This window comes from Chenopodium album, chromosome 25, assembly GCF_948465745.1.
Source record: "Chenopodium album chromosome 25, dcCheAlbu1.1, whole genome shotgun sequence".
NCBI lineage: Eukaryota > Viridiplantae > Streptophyta > Magnoliopsida > Caryophyllales > Amaranthaceae > Chenopodium > Chenopodium album.
In genome coordinates this window covers 5477768-5501765 of record NC_137858.1, presented here as the reverse complement: position 1 = coordinate 5501765, position 23998 = coordinate 5477768, and the positions used below count along the sequence as shown (strand labels likewise).

At 35.3% G+C, this 23998-nt stretch overlaps 3 protein-coding genes across 6 annotated transcripts; all 3 read right to left on the bottom strand.

Moving 5' to 3' along the window:
* Positions 1 to 1607: 1607 nt before the first annotated feature.
* Positions 1608 to 8088, bottom strand: LOC145614215 (uncharacterized). 4 transcript variants are annotated; one of them, XM_081669235.1, is made up of 10 exons: positions 7950 to 8088; positions 6919 to 6983; positions 6369 to 6501; positions 5402 to 5431; positions 5155 to 5290; positions 4277 to 4405; positions 4146 to 4195; positions 3350 to 3447; positions 2989 to 3276; positions 1608 to 2411 (listed from the first exon to the last, which is right to left on the bottom strand). In XM_081669235.1, the coding sequence occupies exons 2-10, from the start codon at positions 6964 to 6966 to the stop codon at positions 1947 to 1949; spliced, it is 1377 nt and encodes a 458-aa protein (XP_081525361.1). In that variant the 5' UTR covers positions 6967 to 6983; positions 7950 to 8088; the 3' UTR covers positions 1608 to 1946. The 4 variants fall into 4 exon arrangements, with proteins under 4 accessions (XP_081525361.1, XP_081525359.1, XP_081525360.1 ...); XM_081669233.1 differs by having other exon boundaries at positions 5155 to 5431; XM_081669234.1 differs by lacking the exon at positions 7950 to 8088 and adding an exon at positions 7851 to 7917 and having other exon boundaries at positions 5155 to 5431.
* Positions 8089 to 9871: 1783 nt separating this feature from the next.
* Positions 9872 to 11642, bottom strand: LOC145613186 (type III polyketide synthase A-like). The gene is made up of 2 exons (XM_081668249.1): positions 11409 to 11642; positions 9872 to 11276 (listed from the first exon to the last, which is right to left on the bottom strand). The coding sequence occupies exons 1-2, from the start codon at positions 11593 to 11595 to the stop codon at positions 10303 to 10305; spliced, it is 1161 nt and encodes a 386-aa protein (XP_081524375.1). The 5' UTR covers positions 11596 to 11642; the 3' UTR covers positions 9872 to 10302.
* Positions 11643 to 12431: 789 nt separating this feature from the next.
* On the bottom strand, positions 12432 to 22262 carry LOC145613185 (putative helicase CHR10). Its single transcript, XM_081668248.1, has 15 exons — positions 22184 to 22262; positions 21929 to 22089; positions 21673 to 21804; positions 20996 to 21176; positions 19535 to 19670; positions 19282 to 19399; positions 18289 to 18378; positions 17893 to 18000; positions 17599 to 17802; positions 16463 to 16588; positions 15721 to 16382; positions 14319 to 14464; positions 13446 to 13610; positions 12646 to 12760; positions 12432 to 12545 (listed from the first exon to the last, which is right to left on the bottom strand). Exons 1-14 carry the CDS (start codon positions 22260 to 22262, stop codon positions 12681 to 12683), a joined length of 2388 nt encoding a protein of 795 aa, XP_081524374.1. The 3' UTR covers positions 12432 to 12545; positions 12646 to 12680.
* Positions 22263 to 23998: the final 1736 nt, after the last annotated feature.

Sequence of the window (23998 nt, the reverse complement as noted above, 5' to 3'; positions counted from 1 at the left end):
AATTAGAAAATTTAAATATATTTTACAGTTAGATTTATAGTGGAAGCTCAAATGTATCTTGGTAGTTTACACGTACAATGTCGATTTGACATACACAGATAATTTGGTTCTTAAGGAGTCATATTACACCAAATTGATGGAAATTACTAAGGTATAAGTAAAAATAATGTAAAATAATTAGGAATCAAATTTGCCAAAAATGGTACACAATTCAATAATAATATTTTTCTACACATGACATCATCTAGTACCATACACCTTTTAACTTTTAAAGTAATTTAAATTGAGGAATCAAATTTAACATGCACAGTAACTTTAGATCAATTCTCTAGAGTTTGACATATAACTCAATACAGTATAGTAATAAGAGCTAGCTAACGAGTTCACGAGTTATATTCACACATTACATATTTATATTTAACCCGATTCAGATCGTACAACCAATTCTTTAATAATCAAACACGCATTAATAAACATCAAATTAATCTAGTAAATTTCTCGTTAAAAAAAAAACCCTAATCTATCTATATATATATATACCCTAAAATAACAACCGCTGATGTCATTATTGCCTACGTGTCACTTTTTTTATTAATTTTTTCCATCCAAAATACAAGGATGATGTCATTTTTTTTCCCTTTTTAAGCTACTCTATTTAACAGTAACTTTGAAAATATATTCCATTTGCATTTTTAAATTTTAAATTTTGGGTAACTACACATATTATGCTATTTAGTCATTTGCGAGTTTTTAACAATAGTTAATAAATAATAATATAATTTAATTGAAATTTCTAAATTAAATATGAAAATTATGTACTTTCGGGAATTGTATATTCATATTTAATTAGAAATTAGTTAGGAAAAATGAGAAAATTGTTTTCTTTCAGTACGTGTTAAAAGTATATAATTCAATTCTTATTTTAAAATCGTGCATCGCACGGGGTTAATCTAGTAAATTAATCATCTCACTACCTTTTGTACTTAAATGGAGAAAGAAAAAAATATATATATAAGTATTAGCTCAACCTTAATTCAACCCACCTAATAAGCAAATTCTATTTGGTTACCCCTTACTAAAACGTTTAGAAACCTTAACTTGAACCCAAAAGGCACTCATGAAATTTTGAACCAAAATGCACCATATCATGTTAGACTTTATTCTGATATCAACTTTGTTTATAGGAAAGTATATAGTGAAAAACTAAGGGTAATAGAAATAAAAACTAAGTAGATATCAACTTTATTTTGGAGATCATACAAAATATGAGATCAAATCACATAGCATTATTACCCTTTGCAGCTCTTTTTGCACTAACAGATAAAATCTGAAATCACGAATAATATCAATATCACACGTACTTTACTTAAAGATGATCAAAGTTAGTTAGCCTGCTGGGCTGACCCGAAAAAGGGTTTGAGCAAAATCCTCGGGCCTGAAATTTTGGCTTGGCCCAACACAGCTCTTTTTTCTTTTTTCGGTCCTTGGGCACCTAACAATTATTTTTGAAGTTTAAATTTCTAAATGATTCAAAATTTACTACATACATATAAAATCCCCATCAACAAGAGTTTCAACCGGTAAAACAAAAAACTGCAGCATACAGAAGTACGAGTATTAATCACCTTAAACAATTAAACACTTTGGTTTAAAGTTTCATCTACAAATCAGCTGCCAGAAACTAAGAACTCCTTTTCTGATTCAAGTGGTGTATATATACATACGGGGGTAAGATTACATATTGCCCTCTCCTGGGACTAAAACATGGGAGGTGAGAAGCAAGGGTCGGTCTCAGGCCAATGCCAAATACCGCGAGTGTGTCATGACTGTCATCACTAGGCTATCCTCAATGCCTCATAAAGAACAATTCATTAGAAGAAAGCGATGTATCAAACATATCCTTTACAGAGTACTTTTTACAAAGAGCAGAAACACCGTTCCTATCATCATTCCTCTTTCAAACCAAGTTCCTGACTCCTCCGTTGCCCTACTTCCCAGAGCAGCTGTATGAGAGCCTCACACATTTGTGAAGCATTAGCTTCAGTTGGATCATCATTTGATGATGAATACACCATCCATGCATGGTCCAACATTCTTTTTGGGTGAACTACCACCGAGCCAGGGACTTCAGCATCACGACAAGTCACGAGGCCATCACTCTTTTCCCCATACCTGACCTGAAGAAGCTGGGCACATGCAGCCATTGCACCTCCAAGCGGTATCATCACAGGAAGTTTTGCAGCCTGACCTAGTTCTGCATGTGCCACATGAGATAACGTCGCCAGTACAGCAGGGGAGATTTTAGCTTCTGTATGAAATGAAACAACAGGAAGTTCTTTGGGTAATGGATATTTCTTCAAAAATTCCCGTCTTTTATCATATGTCAAGTCTTCTAAAGCTTGCAGATCACCCTTCAAAACAGACACAATATTCAGAAGACTTAAAGTTTAAACTTAACAAAACAAGTTAAATTTACAAATCACCAACAGTCGATCGACATAACGATCAAGAATATGTAAGAAGTCAGCAGGAAAACAGAGCTCACTACTCACTCTTGCATCATGTAGCTAATGCAAGAATAAATAGCTGGATTCCAGCTTAAATTTTATAAATACTAGGAAGAAATCTCATATTTTACACTCAAAGGAAAACTCAAAATTTCTTACCAAATCCCACATGGCCACATCCAACTAAAACATGCTTTTAGTCCAGTCAATCGCATGTCTATTCACGCTTTTCCATTTCCAATTGTCATTAAGGCAGCATTTTACTGCTACTTAAAAATTTCAGAAGACATCTACTGGGATTACTTTAATGTTGAATTTGTCAATGTACTCGTGCATAAATTCATTAAACTAAAAATTTCATCATATCAATGCAATGAAGAAAGGACAAAAGAAAATAAATCCACGGAAGAAAGCACAAATTCACCAGCTCACTGTCAGGTTTTATATTAAAAAGGGATGAAAGAGAACATTATAAGAATACCTTAATTACTTTGCAGATCAGAATTTCCATGAGTTTACGAGCGTTGACATAATCACCAAGTTGCCCTGGCCTTAGAATATCTGAAGCTATTGGACTACCACCGTATGGACTTTGAGCTAATACCAAGCCAGCAACCTTATCCTTCAGCTCTGGCCAATACATAGACAAAGCAGCAGCTGCATCTACTCCTCCTTTGCTATGTCCCAGCAGCATGACACGCTTCTTAGAACCCCAATAGATCTCCTCAATGTATTCTTTCAGTACTCCAGCATTTTTCTCGACTGAAGCCTATCACAAACTTACATAATTAGCAAAGGTGATGTATAATTCAATGCAATAACTTCAACGGAGCAAAAACCACCTCACTATGAATCTTGGCAATATGACATGCTAAACCCATCTTTGAGAAACAGGTTTTTGTGCTGGTAAAATAGAGTGGTCCATGGTTGCTAAAAAGGCCTGCAAACATTAACTGTATTGTTAAGGAGCAGAAATAACCCAATAAGTACTAACCATAAATAAAAGACCCCTACGCCGACTCCACAGCAAAGAAACAAAAATTTAAAAAAATCCACTGCTTTATTAGTGAGAAGAAGTTACAGCTTTACAGGTAGCATATGAAACAAGCAGTGATTAGGGGCAGGAGTAGCTAAAGTTTAACCTAAAAACTAACAGAAAACAGGTGAAAGGAGACTCTCATAAGATAAATTAAGCTATACGGCCGATTAATTGTAAAAGGGCGTGTATGAGTATAATGCAAAAATTCAAGGGTGGTGGTTTCATATTCCAAAAGATTAATTAGTCTTGGAAAATGATTTTTTGGCATAGTGAAGCAAAATATTCAAAAATTTTCCTGATGCTCATAGGACGAAGTCATAGGGAGCATAAAGTTCAGTCATGGACTCATATGTGACATGACCTTCCTATATAGCCTTCCCTATCGATGATTAACCAAAACCCACAGGAGAGAGGTAAAGTATGTCCAGCCACAGAAAAAGAAATAAGTAACAACCCACCTAGTTACACACATCAATAATCCCTTTCTAATAGCCTCCACAAGTCTAAATAAATGGTACCAGAAGAAAAAGTAACCTCAGCCACGAGTCTCACCCAAAACAAGTAAAGTAATCTTTAAGAATGAAAAAAATGTTCGGTACCTGGAACCAACAAATAAATCATTGACTTTGGTAGCCTGTGGACACCATGACTGAGACCAAGGGAAAAAAAAAATCAGCAAAAGAATTAGTTAAATAGCACGAGGGACATCAAAGGCAAATATAATTAATACCTAATACTGTCAAGAATTTCCATAAATCTCTCGGTTCCATTTTCCACTGGTGGCATATTTGGATCACGTTGAAGCCAACCAATATCATCTGCTGATCCACGAACAGTCCTTCGTGCTCGCTCGACTAGCCTATAACATCACATTGGCAAAAAATTGAACATGAGAGAAGCATCACTGAAGCCAAATAACACTACAGAGATGAATTGTGAATAAAAAATAAATTAATTAATTCAATACGAAATTTTATCCATAAAGGCTCTCGACTATAAAGTCAAATTTTCCATTGCTCACCTCGTTAGCATATTCATAAAAGTAACAACCCAGTTAATAACAATTATTAGGGAACACTAGAAGCCCCAGATGACATTAAAGCTAAAATATGTTTTCAGTAGTTGTATTTATGAAAGCCTTTTGGTTTGGCTACAAACATGCATCGGCTTAACATGGCCCATGAGAAGCAAACTAAAGAGATCTAATCTTAAGGAATCATATGCTATAGATATGATATGAGAACAATGTCACCACTATATGAAGCTACTCTTAAGGAATCATATGCTGGTCAAAATTTGACGAATAGCATTCTTTTATTTATTCATTTTCTCCTGTAAGTACCAAACCAAACAAATAAAATGTCTCGATTTCATAAGAGGATATGATGATTGACGGGGGCCTTGGACCACAGGATTTAGAATATATCTTTTATACAAAATCAATATATAGCAGCTAAACGATATGGTGAGCTACAGAAACTAAATATCTGCTAGTCACTTCAAGAGAATATAGATATTATGGGTTTTGATTTCTTCTATGTGCAATAAATCAAAAGTTAACTGCATTTCTGCCATGATCACTTTCTGTTCCCAGTCAAAAAAGCTCACCCTTGAAAGAGGGAAATTCCAGATTGACTGGTACTGGTAGAAGCTGATTGCACTGAAGCATCAAAATTTTCTGATGATATATTTGCTGCATCTCTTTGAACATCTTCTCGTAATTGCAGAGCCCCAGAAGAATTAGCTGAAGCAGAAAGTCCAGAGTTGCTTCCATTAGTTTCATTCATATAAAGGTGACCTGGAGAAAGCGATTCCATTGTTTGCATAGAGATCAAAGGTGCTGTTTCTCGCTCACCTCTAACACCAGCTGCCCTTGTGCTTTGGTCTGCAACAGCATGGAGATACTATAAGCTAGAAAGAAACTGCTCAAAAATCATAATGGTTGAAGAAACATGTTAAGAAAGCCACAATCATTTAGTTTACTATGGTGTGGAAAAACAATTAAATAACAAAGCAAAAAACATGAAACAATTGCTTCTTGCCACTATGCCAGAGCATTGAGATTTTTATTCCTGATATCTGTTTACAGTACAATGACGCAGTTACTAATATAATATGACTAGTACCCTCCATCCAGAATTGATCGCCAATTTGTCCTTACCCCTCGTGTATTTGAGTATTTACCATAAATTTACAAAATACCCAATATAATAGCAGGTTCTTTCTCATCCTCTACCCACCATACAAATTTATTTTTCAAAAAATACTGGCACAGATTGGGAGTAGCAAACTGTAATTTGTATGTTTCTAAAATTTCTGGAAAAAGGGAATAGCAGATTGGCTAACAAAACTCTACAAGTACAATGGCCAATGAAGTGGTTAAACTTTGGGAAAAATATTACTGGTGCTTATTAAAGTTTAGTTCAAAATTGATAATAAGTGAAAGCTAACTATTTTCTACTTTGAATTATATAGGTAGTCAACATATAAACACAAACTATTAAAAGGTGGCCAAGAGAGTAGAGGATTAACACTGAATTTCCATTTTGGGAAACAAAAAAATAAATAAAAGACTCGGAAATCTTGTTAACTCAATAAAACTACAAAATGAAGTTCCAGCCAAGGCCTCTAGCACTTAATTGACAGACAAGTAGCCTACAATAGCAATCTAGACTTCAAAGCTTCCCATGAATCATCCTCATTCAACACCTTCGGCCACAAGCTCTGAATGAGAAACATACCTACAGGCATAATACCATGCTAAATGCAACAACATCAATGACCATGTAAAGAAGAATTGACCCTCCAGAATAGAAACTCGCCTGAAAAATCTGGGAAGCAACTAGTTATGTATGAAGTTGTTTCAGCGATATAAGAAGCAGCATCATTGAGAGCTGGCACAGATGTAAATAGCTGTGGGATAAGACTTCCATTCCCAACATTGTTATTTCGTGCCTATGAAACAAGTAAACAGTTCAGAAATTCAAGAAGTTTGCCAAAAAAAAAAGTCAGACTTCTCTTCCATGGGGAAAGGAAGGTTACAGAAAATTGAGAACAATATTAAGAGACTTGAATACAAATACTACCAAAATTCTTGACGTAATATTTTATTTCTTTGAAATGCTTGGCCTAGACCCATCTTCTTACATTGTTAACACATTCTTATCCAGATAAAAGGCAAAACACTTGTGAGAGAAGCTATAACAAACGGAAGAAACAACAGTAGCCCCCAGAAAAGTAACGATAGAGGTAACAATAATTCAATCATGAACACACCCATACAACTACCAACTACTAAAAACTAAGGGAAAAAAAATGCAAAAATATAATCTTTCATATAAACGATCATATAGAATGAAAATTTCAATTTACCATCACAGATGAGCTTGATTCACCAATTCTGGAAGTCCCGGTGTCCATAAATCAAGCAATAAATCCTAACAAGCATATACAAAAATACTGAGTGTCAAAAACATTAAACTAAAATAACTCTGCACTATTGGTACATAAAAAAAATGCCAAAATTGAACACAAAAATAAGAAATAATAAAAACAGTACTTTTAAGTTTTAACTTGTTCAAACAACAGCATCATAAAATATACATTGGTGTGTTTTTCATGCTTTAGTTATCAACCAATAACTACTCCAATATTAAGAATCCTTAAATCTCACTTCCCAAATTGTATTTAAGAGATGTGATCAACGAGATTGGTCGGTCTGACAAATTGCATTGGATAGTTCAGTACTTCAGTATAAGGCTGTAAATTATGGAAACCTTAATGAGCTATTGAGTAATTTTTACTACAATCCAAACCTCCAAATGGTAATAAGCAGTAACGAAAAGTCGAAAACATATGAAGAACGAACAATTTTGGTACTTCAGTATAAGGCTGTAACCTTAATGAGCTATTGAGTAAATTTTACTACAATCCAAACCTCCAAATGGTAATAAGCAGTGACGAGAAGTCGAAAACATATGAAGAAAGAACAATTTTGATAGCTCATATACATCACCATTGAAATCCACACACAACATGCAATGTAAAACAGCACAAAAATACCAGTGAATATTTCCTTAATTCACATTCAATCAGAAGTCCCAACGAAATAATACTCAAAATTCCACAAATCAAACAAAAACTCAGAAACATTTGTTAATCTTCAACATCACAATTCTAAAGACAGCTAAAAACCATATTATTAGCTAAAATAATCGCACAAATACAAATCATAACAAATCAATTTCGAAATAACATCACCAAAAAAATCAATCAACGAAAAAATCAGCATATTATGAACTTACGGAAACGTTGATCAAATTGGGGAAAAAATCGCAGTTCAAATAATAAACCTAGATTTCAGGATAATATATTTTAATTAGAAAAAGGATTGCACCGCTTACCTCAAAAATATCGGGAAATTGAATTATGAGAAATTGAGAGACGCAAGTCAAAATTAAAGAATAAGATTCTGGAAAAATCTGGAGGGATTTTGGTGGGAAAATTGCAACTGCCAGTGACACGCAATGTGCTAATGATACGGTACCTTTCGTTGAGCCAATCCCGTTGTTTTTTCTTATGGTTGGTCGGTTAATGGGTGTGCGGGTCGGACTCGGTGAAATTGGGTCAGTTGAGTCCATTTTAAATTTGTTTTGCCAACTTGCCAAGTTCCCGTTCTCTTCACCTTAATTTTGCTAAACTGAAATTATTTTTACTGAACTAAAATTATTTTTGCTGAACTGAAATTATTTTACTGATTTTCTATTATAATTCTTTTTTTAAAAAAACTTATTTTTACTGAACTGAAAGTATTTTTACTGAACTGAAATCATTTTTACTGAACTGAAATTATTTTTACTTAGGGCCTGTTCACCTACACTGAACTGAGCTGAACTGAACTGATTAGAGCTGAACTGAACTGAATTGAGCTAAAGTGAATATTTTATGAGAGAAGGAAATTAAGAGCTGAACTAAACTGATTGGAGCTGAACTGAAACTAAGTTAATGTGAACAGGTCCTTAATATTATTTTTAAGGTGAAGAGAACAGGACCTAAATTGTTAGGTTCATAGTTTCAAACTAGTCAAAAACTAATTTTTTTTTTTTAATTTTATTTATTTAAATTATCAAATCTATTTTTGACAAAATTTGAGGATTTGGCTTTTGAAACATCCTTTTAGAAGTACTCCGTAACTCGTCTTTAAATCAGATCTTTAGTATAAGTATCACTTGTGTATTTTTGGTGTAAAAACTTCGTTATTTTTTATTTATTTTTAATACATTAAAAATACCGTGGGAATAAGTTTTTAAACCGACGCAATTAAGGAATAAGGGTATGTTCAGCTCCAATCACTTCAGTTCACTTCAGCTCAGTATATGTGAACAGACCTAAGTTTATATATAATTAAGGAATTTCTACGGTAATCGTTCAAAATTAAAAGAACTCAAACTACTAATAAACTATATTATGGTCCAGAACAAATTTGTTTAATATTAGTAGCATATTTTCACCAAAAAAAAAAAAAAAAAAAAAAAAAAAATATACTACCATAAATCCTAATGATAATTATATCAATACCTACGGATATTTCCTTCAATTCTTCAAACTTTAAAAAAAAAATAAAAAAAAAATCCTAAAGATATTATTATTCTCATAATAATTTCGATATGAAAACTAAATCACGTAAATATATTTTTCGATATTGATTATATCAATATCCAATTTTAATCATCAGCCCAGATCTCCATTAATGATGGATACACCCAAGCCCTAATGATGATGGTGATGATGATGCGCTATTGGTTGATGATGATGATGATGATGTCCATGGTGATGATGATGATGATGTCCATGGTGATGATGATGATGGGGACGGTGGCCGGTATCTTGTTGCTGTTGTTGTCCATTGTGGTGATGGTGATGATCCTTATTGTTGTCGTCGTCTACGACGATGTTCGTTGGGAAATTCAGGATGCCAGACAGGAAAATGTTACTCGGACGTACAGGCCCTGCAGCTGACTTAGTTTTGGAACCTTGGTTTGGCTCTGCATGGGAAGCTTCATCAGAAGATGAATTTTTCTTCTTTTTGCTGGTGATAGATTTCTTTCGTTTAGGAGCACACCCTAATGCTGCCATAATACCATGAATAACATCTTTACAGGTAGCCATTATTGCTTGCTAATTTGGAGCACCAAAGAATTGAATTACGAGTATTTAACTACAAAGCACAAAGGATTATTGTATCTAACGCAATTATAATGGTAAACTCTAGCCAAGGACCCCTATATATAGAAATCTAAAGGACCCAATTATTTACCTTATTTGACTTGAACTAGGGCTTGTTAATATGATACTCAATAATACTCGTATTTGATATTATCATATTACCAAAAGTTATCCTTGATAATACTCCATATATTACCAAAAGTTATTTTCAAATTAAAAATAATTATTTTGTAAATAAATTTTTTATTGTGACGGATTTCCAAATATAATTAGAAATATCCTTATATAATAACCCTAATTAGTACTAATTCCAAACAAAAGGAGAACAAATCTATTAATTTTGATCAATGGGAATAATATAATCTATGAAATTAAAGCCCTTTCCTAAATTAAATTGAACCTAGTAGTTTCTGCTTGAACTACATTCCAAAGCAACAATCACCAAAAAAAAAAAAAAAAAAAAGAAAGTAAACAAGATAATAATCCCCCCAACATTTATTTTGTAGTAACACATAAAAATGTGTTGTTATTTTAAAGGCTACGAAGGAGAATGCCTTCAAAAGTAATCCCAGGTCCAAATGCTAAAGCAAGTCCCCATTCTTCTCCACCATTTTCTTTGTTCTTCAACTCATCCCTCATGTACTCCATCACGTAGAATATAGTGTTGCTACTAACATTTCCGTAATCCATTAACGCTCTTCTACTACAGTTCAGCTTATCTCCAGTTAGTTTGAGAGTATTTTCCACTCTATTAAGAATCGCCGGACCACCAGGATGGACTGCCCAAAACAGTTCATTATACTCTTTCAATCCTTCCTTGCTCATAAGCTTCTTGCAAAACTCTTCGATGTTATCCTCGATTTTGTGGGGTAAGTCCCTACCTAGCTTGAAGTTGATGCCTTCTTCAGTAAGACAGCCATCGATCACGTTATGGGTCCCAGGCAAGAACTGTTGGACCGCGTAGTTGAGCTCCATGAATGGGTTTTCCCGGCTCAAATCTGGGTTTGACCCGATAACTACAGCTGCTGCTCCGTCTCCAAAAAGGGCAGCCCCAACAAGGTCGTAGGGGCGGTCCTTGTTTGGGGGACGAAAGCCCAGAATGGTGGTTTCGGAGGTGGTCAAGAGTACTCTGCTACCTGGGTTGTTCTCTGCTATGTCCTTGGCAACTCGCAAACCTGTCACCCCACCATAACAGCCCAAGAAGTAAAGCATCACCCGGCCCACATCAGGCCTAAGCCCGAGCTCGGCAGAAAGGTACAAGTCACCCCCAGGTAATCTTATCTCACTGGAGGAGACATAAACAATATGGGTTATGTCTTGGGCTGGCCTGCCCCACTCCTTAATGCAAGCAATGCTGGCTTCAAGAGCCATTTCTACCACTGCTGGGTTTGCTATCTCTAACTTTTGCCTGATTGTTGGTGTTCCCTCAGTTGCAAGTTCTGGGTGACTGTCAAGAATCTCTTTCGACATCACTGTGTATCTTGTCTTCACTGTTGTTGTCTTGCCTAATCAAACCAAAAACAAATGGAAAAAAATTAAACAAAATCAGCATACAATCAATTAGTGCAGAAAACACAGGATAAACAATTAAGAGTTTGAGCGTGAATATTTCTAGACATTTGCATAATTTTACTTACATAATCGCTCTAATTTCTCCTTCACAACCAAATCGTGGCAGTTGGTGTCGCGGATGTAACCTTCAACAAGGTGTTCCTGGGGAATGAGTTGCTTGGGGAAAGCCTTACCGATCGCAAGCACAGTTGCCTTGCCTAGAGTGGCAGTGCGATCGCTTGAAGCACCATTACCATTGGTTTTCAACATCATTACAATTTACAAGTCCTTTTCCAGATGGATCTCGTAAATTTGGTGCTTTGTAGGATATATTTAGAAGTTTTGACTAGGGTGCTTATAAATGGGGAGATCAGCTTTAGTCTTGGAAGAAAGTAGGTGAACAGGAAGTGCATGAAAAGAAAAATAATGCATTATTTAAGTCACCTTCTATTTGGTTCACAACAATTAGCATCTTGGGACAAAATGGTGTGAAAAGATTTTCTATATGAGAAACAATCTTTTTCATTTCCTTATCTCTGCTGGTAAGGGGCAAAGATGTAACCTGATTCTAACTTAAAATTTTCTTCTAAAATCCTGCCTTCTGTTGTAGCACAAAAGGTTGCTATTTTGAAACTATGTAAAATGCATAGTAGTCACATTTCCAACAAACCCCACACATTCGATACTTCATCTTTTCCCAACAAACACAGAATTTAGGAAAACGTTATCAATGAAAATTACGTATATATATACCACAAAGTTGCTTACAGTAACTGAAATACAAATAAGTTCTTATTAATACCAGGCTTATTCAGATAGAAAAGGATGGAGATATTTTAGAACATATTTCTGATATATACACTCCAACCTTTCCAAGACAGACAAAGCAATTGACCATCTGAGCATGGCACCCTGTTCGCAAGCAGCAAATTAAAATACAAACAGTAATATTTACTGTAAATGAAAGGTTTTAAAGCACAATCACTTCTACTTCATTCTAAGCGGAAATGAAAAAGGCTTTTTTGGGTTATGGTAGCTAACTGTCTTGCACAACAAGCAAGCAAACGACAGATGGATAAGAACTAAGAAGTACCAGATGAAAGCTTGGACTAATTTTCATAAATTCAACTGACCAGTGACCACCATGTTTACTCATTTCTTCTTCAGCACAAAAACGATAGACATCAACAGTTCACTATCTTGAAGGCTTCCTGTAATAATACCTGTACAGAGAAGCCAGAGGGAAAAGAAATTTCATAATTCAAGTTTAGGTAAAAGCACAACTGGCTACAGGGAAAAAATTGAGAATAAACGGTGACTTACACATAAATCTTGATGCCATATATGGAGGAATATTTTCACAGAAGACGCTCAGTAGAGTACCAAATTGCTCGATCTGATCCATCTTGATACCCAACGCGTGGCATGTGGATAGAGGCTGTTCAAGTAATTTACGAAAGAAAACGTAGTTAGTCACAGATTATCGCATAAAATAATCAGGACTTCAAGTGGACTCGGAACCAAAGGCTAAAAGACAGACTAAACATGATACAGAAACGAGTCTTTGCCAAGGCTTGTTAGGAAATAAATATAATTGAAAAAAAAAGTTCCTGCAAGAAGAATGATCAGATTGAAATGACAAACACTATGAATCTGAACAATGAAAGGCAATCAGTTACAAATGTAATCAGAATCAATAAACCAGTGGCTTGCTGGTCAAGAGCCAGTTAGTTCTAGGACTTAACGGAAATAAGAAGGTTTCAACATATCCAACACAACCTTCAGCTAGTTTTTAGACAATGAAATCAGTAAATAATATTCAGCTGCAGCAACTGAAGCAGCAGGGTCATGATGTCATCAAAGTGGTCGTGATATTAGGAAGACAGTAAAAAGCAGGGTAGATTATGACTATAGTTTCTATAGGACAGATCTACACTGTTGACAGTACACGTGATAACAAATGCACTTAGACAAGGGTTCAACTGTTCAAATCTTTTAACTTCAAGATATGATCATTGTCATCATATTATTACTGATAAATGCATCTTCAAGTTTTGATCAATGATATTGCACCACTGATCCAAGAACCCCTAACAAATCCAACAGTTAGCAATATATATTACCAGATTTTTGGGCAGCAGCAGATGATGCTTTGGATAAGCAAAGTTCCAAATCACTTGTAGAGATACTGCTACGTGGAATTTTACGCCTGGGATTGTACGACTGAACCACAGCTAAGGCAACCCACCAAGGCATCCCACCATCTTTGAGCCGCTCGCTTTCAGCATCTACATGCCACCAAGATGTTATATCACTGACATAGCAATACAGTCATTGTAAACCACCAAACGATGTGCCAAATAGTATGGCCACAGTCTTCAAAGCCATATACAGTGATGAAACACTCAGATTCCTAAAGCTCACGTAGAAGGTAAATCAACTAAATTTGCTATATAGCAAGCACTCAGATCTCAGATGAAACCGCTGATTGAACCAGTAAGAGACCAAAAACAGATAAGTTCACCATCCTATAGTGACCCAGCAGTCAGCAGAGATAAGTTTGGTAGGATTGAGATTATGAAGTTAATAGAATGTTCACAACAGTTCTATAAATTTATTTTTATTTTTATTTTTAAAAAGGAAGAAAATGGTGGTTGTATGCAATTCTTTGCTTCATAAACTACTTAAAATGGCTACCCAGTACAAAAAATAAAAAAATGGTGTCAATAAATTTACCATTAATTAACTCACACATAAAAAAATTCCAATTGAGAATTCAAGTGCACCTTTGCAAGTCAATAATTTTTTTTAATGTCTTCGAGTTTATTCCGCATTACAACTTTGAGAAAGGAACTTAAAGCAAAAAGAGTGAGTGTTTAGGAGACTACAGAGAGAATTTTGAGTATTGGACCATTTTATTGAGAGCCAGCGATAAAAAATTAATAAAATAAAAAGATCACAGTTAAATGCTTAAGAAACTGAACATGAAAACTTACCATCTAATTGTATGAGATGAAGATCTCCAAGATGAAGGTCCCCACATTCAGATGCACGCTCATATGCCTCTGGAATTTTACTGGAGAGTCTGGCCAATGCGTCAAACATGCCACCACGGCCCCAAGTTCCAGAGTTATCAACGCAGCTGATAGACAAACAAATTTATTTCTGATAAAAATCATCATACTGATACCAAAAATAGAGGAAAATAGTGCACCACAGAATTCAATAAAAGTCGAACAATGCATACATAAATTTTGCAATAATGCCTATTTTCAGTATTCCTTTTAAATTTGTGTGTATGTGTGGGTGAGAGGGGGGGGGGGGGGGGGGTGGGGTCATGTCGAACCTAATATAATACGACGTATGAGACTACTGTGTGAAGTTGGCTACCATTACAACAAATCATATAGACTCTAGGAAGGCATTCAAGAGCTTATAAAAAAAAAAAAAAAAAAAAAAAAACTAGAGTATAAAAAGAGGCCACAGAAGGAATAGCCAGAGGACAGATGGATTTGCTTATTTCTTATATGCATCCTCTTCTTAGCTTAGGATTTAAAGTGCCATCGTTATTGGTATTTAATGGCTAATCCCTTATCCCAAGCCCAGCCTGTATTCTAATGTGTTGCCCAGAGTATAGAATTAAGGTCAGGATTGAACCCTTCAATTCCTCGCACATAAACCTTGATATTTCAAAATTTCAATAAGGGCATTCTTTGTCCAACATATTATGTCATATGTCATCAAGTCTCTCATTTCACCCTCAACCTCACAACTCAAAGCACTTCACCCCAGAAAAAATAATAACTACATAAATAAAGGAAGGAAGAGAAATAAAAGGAGAATCTGAAGGAAATGTAACATTGCAGAAGAGATAAGAATAAATTCACAGATTTTCAGCTTAAACATGGACAACTGGGCATATCAGACTTTTATCCTTAACACTTTGTTTTAATAGCAAGATAGAAAGGAAATGAAGGGGATGGGATACAAGGAAGGGAAAAGTGGAGCTCCATCTATCCTCTAAATCACTCCAATACTGGAGGGATGGTATATACTATAGCCTCTACCTCCCTTTCTTCTCCAAGCTCATATCCAAACAAGGGAACTTGTTCCCTTTCCTTTCTCTCCAATATCTCATGTCCAAACAAAGTGTAAAGATATAAACTAACACCCCCCCCCCCCCCCGCCCCATATCATGTCAAAAAAGAAAACCGGTGCCAATGCATGTCACAAACCTCAACTTGATTCTCACTGAATCTTCATACATGGTATCAGCAACTGAAAGGAAATTACTAAACAAATAAGACAAGAAAGGCCACTCATTACTCTTGCAGTCTTGCCCACATATCTCGACTTCATAAATAACAACTGAGCACATATCAAAGACAACAGCTTTACCTGAATATAACAGCCGGCTCAGATGGACAAACAACAGATGGATTTGTACAATCTCCAAAGACAAAATTAACAGCACCCCGGTCTGACATCAAATCAGAATCTACTGGCAGGGTTGGATCAGGAATAGAAAGTGATTGGTATCCAAGCGTTTGCCACTTGGCCAACTTCTTTTCCTCTGCTTTCTTTCTCGCAGCCTCGAGCCTTTGAAATTTTTCCTCGGATGTCACTCTCCTACTCTCCAATTCCACAGGAGTGCTATCAACTGATTCTGATACCTCCTTAAATTTTTCAACCCAAGAACGATATGAAGCTTCATCAAGACCAGGGTCAACATTTATAGTAGCATCAGCCCTCTCCATCCCAAAATCATTTCCACTTAGACTAATTGGAGTCAATGCAAACTTCCCAGTTTCCTCATCAAATTTCTTCACATTGCGCTTGGCAAGCACTCCAGCAGCCAATGTATCTAATTCTGACAACGTTGGCTCACTGGTATTTTCTTTACTACTCTCTTCAGGATCAAATAAGCGCAACCCATATATCATAGACTTCAGGTCGCCAGGCCCTTCCCCAGAGAGTTCTTTCCCCATGTGCTCTGAAGCTTCATCATCAATGACATTATGACTAAGTTGTAATTTCTTTCTTGCTCGCTGCATAATGACCTAACCAGTGAAGAAAACACTTGTTAGACACCTTTGTTAATGCAGTGACTCCAGCACCTTAACTAACCACTTATTCTTACCTCCTCAATAGAACGCCCTGTAACAAGGTTTATTGACAGCACATGGTTCATCTGACCAATCCGATGCGCGCGTTGCAGTGCTTGTCTATCAACTTGAGGATTCCAATCTTGCTCATAAAATCCAACCTGCAATTTTACTTAACGAAGTCACTAAATTTATATCATATACCATGGATACCAAAAAATAAAAAATTAAAAAAAAAAAAAAAAAAAAAAAAGAATAGAAAAAAGCTGCAACACACCAACCCTGCAATTGATGGCACAGAAGACAGTAATCTTAAAGAACTGTACATTGCGGGCTACAGACAGAGTTATTACTTTGCATGTGAATAAATGGAATCTAGAAACTTCCTCAATCAGAAAGCTTTTGCATTATTCAAAACAAAAATAAAAACTAACAATAAGTAGCACTTTGGTTGTCATTGAATACAAATTTGTTATGTAACACTGGAAGGTGTTCACAAAAAGTAAATTCAACATGGGAAGGAGCTGTGGTACTGGGTATACACTATACAGAGTCCTAAGCCCTGTTCCCTCCAACACCCTCTCTAAATCCCCACCCCATAGGAAGAAGAAAATGATTATAATTCTTTAAAGTAAAACCAAACTATCAGGGTTCGTTTGGCATCGTTGTGGTTTTCTGTTTTTAGGTTTTTTGTTTTTTAAAAGTATATTATAGATGTCACATAATGAATCAAAAATTATTTAGACTTATTAAAATCATGATAATTTTGAAAACTGACAACAGAAAAGTGAAAACACCTTTTTCTTGTTTCCTGTTTTTGGTTTTTAGTTTTCAAAAAAACAGGAAACTGAAAACAAAAAATAATGCCAACACAAGCCCTCAACTTTTGATTTCAGATTCACAAGATACCTATTTTCTTAGGAATTTTCCAAGCACACTAACATCTATGAAAAAGAAGCAATTTCAACTTTCAAAGAAGTGACACCATCTTTTACATCTTGGGCATGTACATAAGACCTCTGGAGAGTCCAATAAAAGTTTAACATTCTGAGCAAGCAAATGGACAGAAACACACACAAACGGCACAATGTTATCGCGATATAAAAACATCCCTAGAGAAAAAATACGAAATACAGTAACAATTTCTATACACACTACAGAAAGGACATACAGTGTCAGCAGCCATGAGATTCAAACCTACTCCACCAGCTCTTGTAGATATCAAAAAGACAAAAGCACCTAGTTCACTGGATACTGAGTTCACATTCCCAGAGGTTGATAGATGGCTAAAATTTCTTATTGCAGCAAAACGCTCTTCTGCTCGAACTGACCCATCAAGGCGCTCATAAGAGTAATGACGTAACTCCAAATAATCCTAAATATACAGGAAAAGTATTCTCAATTAATTAACCAATCTAATTAAACAAAATTATGCTTTCTCGTAGTCCTCAAATAAAGGAAAAACCTGTAAAATATCAAGAGTCTGGGTCATCTGAGCAAACAATAGAACACGGTGTCCAGATTCGTGCAGCTTTTGAAGAAGTTGATCCAAAATCATAAGTTTACCGCTAGCCTGAAACAGAGTTAAACCAAATATTTTTTTTATCAATATGTTTGCTCCATATAAAAATGGAAAAAAAAAAAAAGCATTTGCATACATTATCCTATGCAAACCAAAGAAAAAGCCAATTAAAACCGAGACAAAACAAAGATACCACCATGAACACCAAAAAAACTTGTCCAGTGTAGATCCTCTGTTGCACCAAACTTCTTCTTCGTTCTTCCCCAACCCCCAACCAAAAGAAAAGAAAATCCATGCAAGCACAGTGTCAAGCAAAAAAATGAAAAAAAAAAAAATTACCTGAACAAGGTGTTCACCCTCTTCATACGGTTCAGGTTCAATACCGGGGAAGAGATAAGGGTGACTACATGCCTTTCTTAGCTGGACTACCTGAACAAACACAACATGTACAAATATTAAATCTCCAACAACAAAACATAGTCGATATTGAAACAGTATCTTCCCAAGTCCAAAAGTATTCCTATACAATGTCAATTAACAGAAAAGTTTAATTATGTTACTCCCTCCATGTTTTTTTAAGTGTTACAGTTTGACCGGCACATAGTTTTAGGCAATTTAATTGACTTAAATAAAATAAGAGGTAAGTGGGGTAGTTGAAGTATTAAAAAATTGTAAAAGAAATATAGTGGAGTTAATAATTTATTGAAAAATAATGAATGTGAGAGGAAAGATCTAATTAAAAAAAGTAGTAATGGCTTTGGGTGGGGACCATGAGAGGAGAGAGATATAATATTTTAATAAGTAGCTTTTTGCCAAAATCAGAAGTGTAACACTTATTAAAACATGGCTGGATTTGGTAAGTGTAACACTTAAAAAAAACACGGAGGGAGTAATCATGTTAGATTATAGAGAATTTTTCTAGCAAAATTTATTTTCATCTTGAGGAAATTGAACCATATTGAAATTAAAGTCTCATTTTAGCGTGATCAGATAGATATATGTTGGGTGATCAAAAGGAACAACGGATAAGGATTTCAAGCAAGACTCCCAATGCAAAGGATACAAAGATCATGATACTCAAACTCTTCGCTTAAGGGTTATTGTTCTTTTCAGTTCTTATCACAAGCTGCACACACTTTCCTCGGAAAGGATAGCATAACGGCTCAGAGATTGTCTTTGTTTTTATTACAGACCGCATAAAGGACTCTATAGGGAATTCGGGACATAATGCAGCAACATAATCAACCTCTAACAAGGCAATCAACTATCAAAACAATATGATCAGTACTTCAGTCTCAAGAGTATAGTGCTATAGTCGTAAAGATGACTTACAACATTCTGCAATGATGGGACATTTGATGTTCCAGAAGACAAAGCAAGAAGTCTAGGGAGATCTTTCCTTAAAATTGATGTATAAACACTCTTTTGCAAGGCTACTAGTGGTACCATCCTGCAGAATTGCAAAATAGAAGATTCTTTTATGTCATATAATTTAAATCAGCTACCTTACAAAATTTGCTGATGAATACCAAACAAGAATAAATAAATAAATAAGTAAAGGAGTAAGTGGTAATAGAAGACCAACACTGTAATCTCAGTAAGAGGAGGCAACACAAGAGTTCCACATTCAACAAGCTTAGATTTTGTCCTGCGAAGCATAAACGCCCCCAGCAAGCACTTCAAAGTGCTAAGCTGCTCCTTAACTGCAGCACCATCATGGCCTGATAAGGAAATTTCAAGTTAAAATTTTAAAATAAATTTTTTTTTTAAAAAAAAAAAAAAAAAAAAAAAAAAAAAAAAAAAAAAAAAAAAGCACTCAGTCAAATCAGCAGTTCACAGTAAAATTTTTAAACAGTTCTTATTTTATAAGCAAATAGATTAAACTTTGTTTAAATGGTTCATAAGGTCAGCAGATGTGTTCTCAAAGCGATTAGCGATTTGTCTGACCAAGAAAAGTAAAAGATGATAATATTGTGCTTTCGACTGATTTCATTCACCAGGAACTTCTTTCTCCTTATTTGAAGTCAACTGCGCAAGAAAAAAATGAAAGTGCTGTACAGTGTGCATCAGAGCTCAGAACTAGAGAGAGAAAATCATGTACACTAAATTTCTGCTCATAGTTTAACACAGCTAGACAGTGGCCAATTTTCATTCAAACCTGTTAACAATACAAAATCAAACAAAAGAGGAGGCTCATTTTCTGGGAACATATAATGAATAGAAAATTTAAGCCATCAATTGCTTGCTTCATAGACTATTCTGGTACACTCTTTGCCAAGATGCACACGCATAGACGTAACAAGAGTAAATGAGACGCAAGAACTGCAGCCTAAATGCCATGCCCATTTGCAAACAGTAGGAAGCAAAATGAAAATAGAGGCTGAGTGATATTCAGGTCAATGGCATGTAGATCAATCCCAGGGTCATTCAGCCAAATGAGGACACTTGTTAAAACCTCTACCTCTAAGATACACTCTTGACTTATGTTTGACACACACTCCATTCCATAGAACATCCATTTAAAACTATCAATCTCTTTCCAATTCTAATGGAGAAACTAAACAAATTTAACAAAGACATCAAAGCCTAAGAGGCTAAGACCATGTTGTCTCTCACTCTTAAGGATAAATTGCTCAGTCATTTGCTTTGCTAACAGCTAACTTTTATCTAGCTCCTCATATATCATAATGACGAAGATACAATAAGTAGAATAACAATAAATAGAAGATAAAGCAGCCTGACAACTAGTCACTGTCCGTCATCAACATTACAGAGTTTATAAACAGACCAACACAACCATAGTTATCAATGCACACACTCCTCCAAAAAGTCTCAATAGCCATATTTTTTTTTTTTATTGGGGGTGGGGGGAGGTGAGTGATTCCTAGAAAACTCAAACATTGTGCATGCAGAAAAGAGGAAAAATACATTCAATAGTAAGATGGTTAGAATAGCTAGAAAAGTTTACAGAGAAGACAATTCTATATCCTCAAATAGAGGTAGTGGCCAACTGACTAAGCAATGTGAGGTTGTGAGGAAAGAATACCAGCAGAAGCATCTCCTACAGCCTTAAATGTGTGAAGAAACTGCTCCAATGTTCCAAAAACAGATGGCATACAAAAATGCATCAATGCCCAAAGTTCGGTAAGGTTGTTTTGGATGGGTGTGCCTGTCATCAGCAAACGTCGTGGCATTACATACCGCTCTTTGAGAACGCCATACAGAACCTGTGGGTGAGGCACTTTAAATTTTCATAAAATGCAAAACAGCTTAGTATTTGGTATTTAATAGGCATTTGCCAAGAATGGAATAATCTATTAGCTTGCACTAGGGATAGTATAGTATCCACATTCATCACAAACATAGGGAGGAGGGTTGGGAGTTTTTTTTTTTTTTTTTTTTAACAGCATTCCAAGTACGTACTTGGTTTTTATTCTATTTTTACCTAATTTATTTTAGGATGTTTTGAATTAGTTCCATCATTTCCTTTTAATGCTTCAAATGACAACACTACTTATCCCAAACTTCACATATGTTTGTCTCTTAAAAGTAAGCTACAGTCTCTCTCCTGCTCTTTGGCACCCAAAGAAGAAATTGAAAGACAATATGTTCCACAAAGTGAGGACAGACCTTTATGGGTTTATGTATTTGAAAGTTCCAGCATACACAGCATAATTTATTTATTTTTAACAATTAGAAAAAAGCATGAGGTGTCCAACTTACACTTGAAGAATTTTTAAGCCTTTGAGCTTCATCAATCACAGTGTAATGCCATTGAAATTGTGAAAGGAAGTCTTGATCAATCAGCGCAATGTCATATGTCGTTAAAAGGATATCAAAATGTAATGAAGGCACCTGCAATCCATTCAAAAACCAAATTCAACTACCATAACATATATAAGTGTATATTGCATTTAAAAAACAAAGTTGTAGCAGCAATTCACGTGTAATCAAAAGCCATATCATAATCAAAACATACATTAGTAGATGAAGATTGTGCTTGAACATGTTCATACATTGTCCTCCTCAGCATACGCCTGTGATCTTTATCACCCACATAACTAAGAACCCTCAACTTAGGAGCAAATTTCTCTATTTCTGACACCCAACCATCTATCACACTTAAGGGGCACAAGACCACTGCATATATTAGAAAGACATTTGAATCAGCTAAGAAAATAAAAAAAGATAAGTAATGATGTGTGACCCAAAAGATCAAAAGATGTTGACTCACAGAATGGTCCAGGCAATCTTTTGCAGAACTTCAGGTAGCCCAGAAAACTGATGGCTTGCAAAGTTTTTCCCAATCCCATCTGCCAATATTTCAGTCCAGAACAATAAAAACAGAACCAAGGACAAAAAAAAATGCATTAATTTTCTTCAAGATGCTTTGCATCATGGTGATGCCTATTGTTGTCTTTCATTGTCATTACACTGATAAAATAAACATGTAGCGAAATGACATTTGAGTATTTGACATATAGCTGCAGGGTTCCTGAAGGTACCATACCTCATCTCCTGCAAATACATGAGCATATAAAATGTAAGTCGAGAGTAAAAAAGTAATGATCCAAACCCCTTTGTTGTCAAGCATTTTAACACACGGCAACAGTTACTATAAACTGCTATCAGTCCTGATGAACACATAGTTCAAAGTGCTTCAAACTTGTGAATATTTAGTTCATAAATTATGATCATATACTTCAAAAAGTTCAAAAATTATAACGTCATATCAATTCAACTCAAAACCGGGATACACCATCTCGGTCCAACGTGCAGGTAAACAACTGGTGTTTATTTAGTCATACACAGTTCTTACTAGTTAAAGCACACTAGTCCAGAACAATAAAAAAAAACTCCGAACAACTACCTATTAGACATTAGTACAAATTTCGCCAGCATAACACATCCATCAATCTAAGTGATAACCTAATTCAACATTCAATTAATCATCAATTCATCATAGAGCTCTATACTAACTACTGAGCACAATGATCAATTGATCATCCTCATTTCGCCACAAAATGCGATAAAATTAGGGTTGTATACTCAAATTAATCCCATTTTAGCTTAAACAAAGTACACAACTTATAATCAAACAAAAAATCCAACCTAGGTTTACGAATTTTTCTTCATGGTTTAAAAATCAATTAATACGCACCTAAATCAAACAAAAATCAATGAAAAAAGGAGAGAAAATTGTCGAACGAAGATTACCGAGAATAACATTGACGCCGGTAAGATAACGGCGAATAAGCCATGAAACGCCGTCAATTTGGTGAGGTTTAAGGGTGGCCGTAACTCCGATTTCATCACAGTTGAACGGCGCCGGAGAATCATCGGCGGCCGTTATAGTCTTCGCCGCCGCTTTCAGGCGTTGTTCGTACGACATAGCCATTTTCTCTCTCCTCTGAGAATGAGCAGAAGTTAAACGTCAATGGTAGTGAAGATGAAGGAGGAGGGTTTGGCGGGAGAGTTGTATTTTTTCAGTAAGGGGAGACTGTTGAAACTTTGAAAGATGGCCAGAGGCTGATGTTTGTGTTTGCCACGTTGCTTGCTGTTGTGGCAGGTTTTTGTGCTGCTTATTCACTGTTTTTACTTTTTACTGTAGTTTTACTCCACAAATCGGGCTTGTTTGTTATCGTTTTGGTTATGGAGGTTAAGACTTAAGGGTTAAGGTATGTTATTGCTCCGTAATTTTGATATTAAGAATATGGTTGATTGGTTGTTGCCCTTATTAATTTATTCAAACTATACTCCTATTGTGTTAATATGTTAACTTTAAATGACAAATTAATTTTAAGTAAGGACGATTGAATATAGTAATTTCATCATAAATTATACTACCATTTTTGGCCTTAGCAGCAAAAAAAATTATGGCAACCTAGCATTATTCTAGCAAGATGCGAGTGAGGAGGGTGGTGGCTTGGTGGGAGAGAATAGAGTTTTTACTTAGTAATTAAAAACTAACATTGTTAGATTTGTTACCAATGGACCACTAGTTTTTAGAATTGTGCACAAACACACAAAATTACAAAGTAAAAAAGTC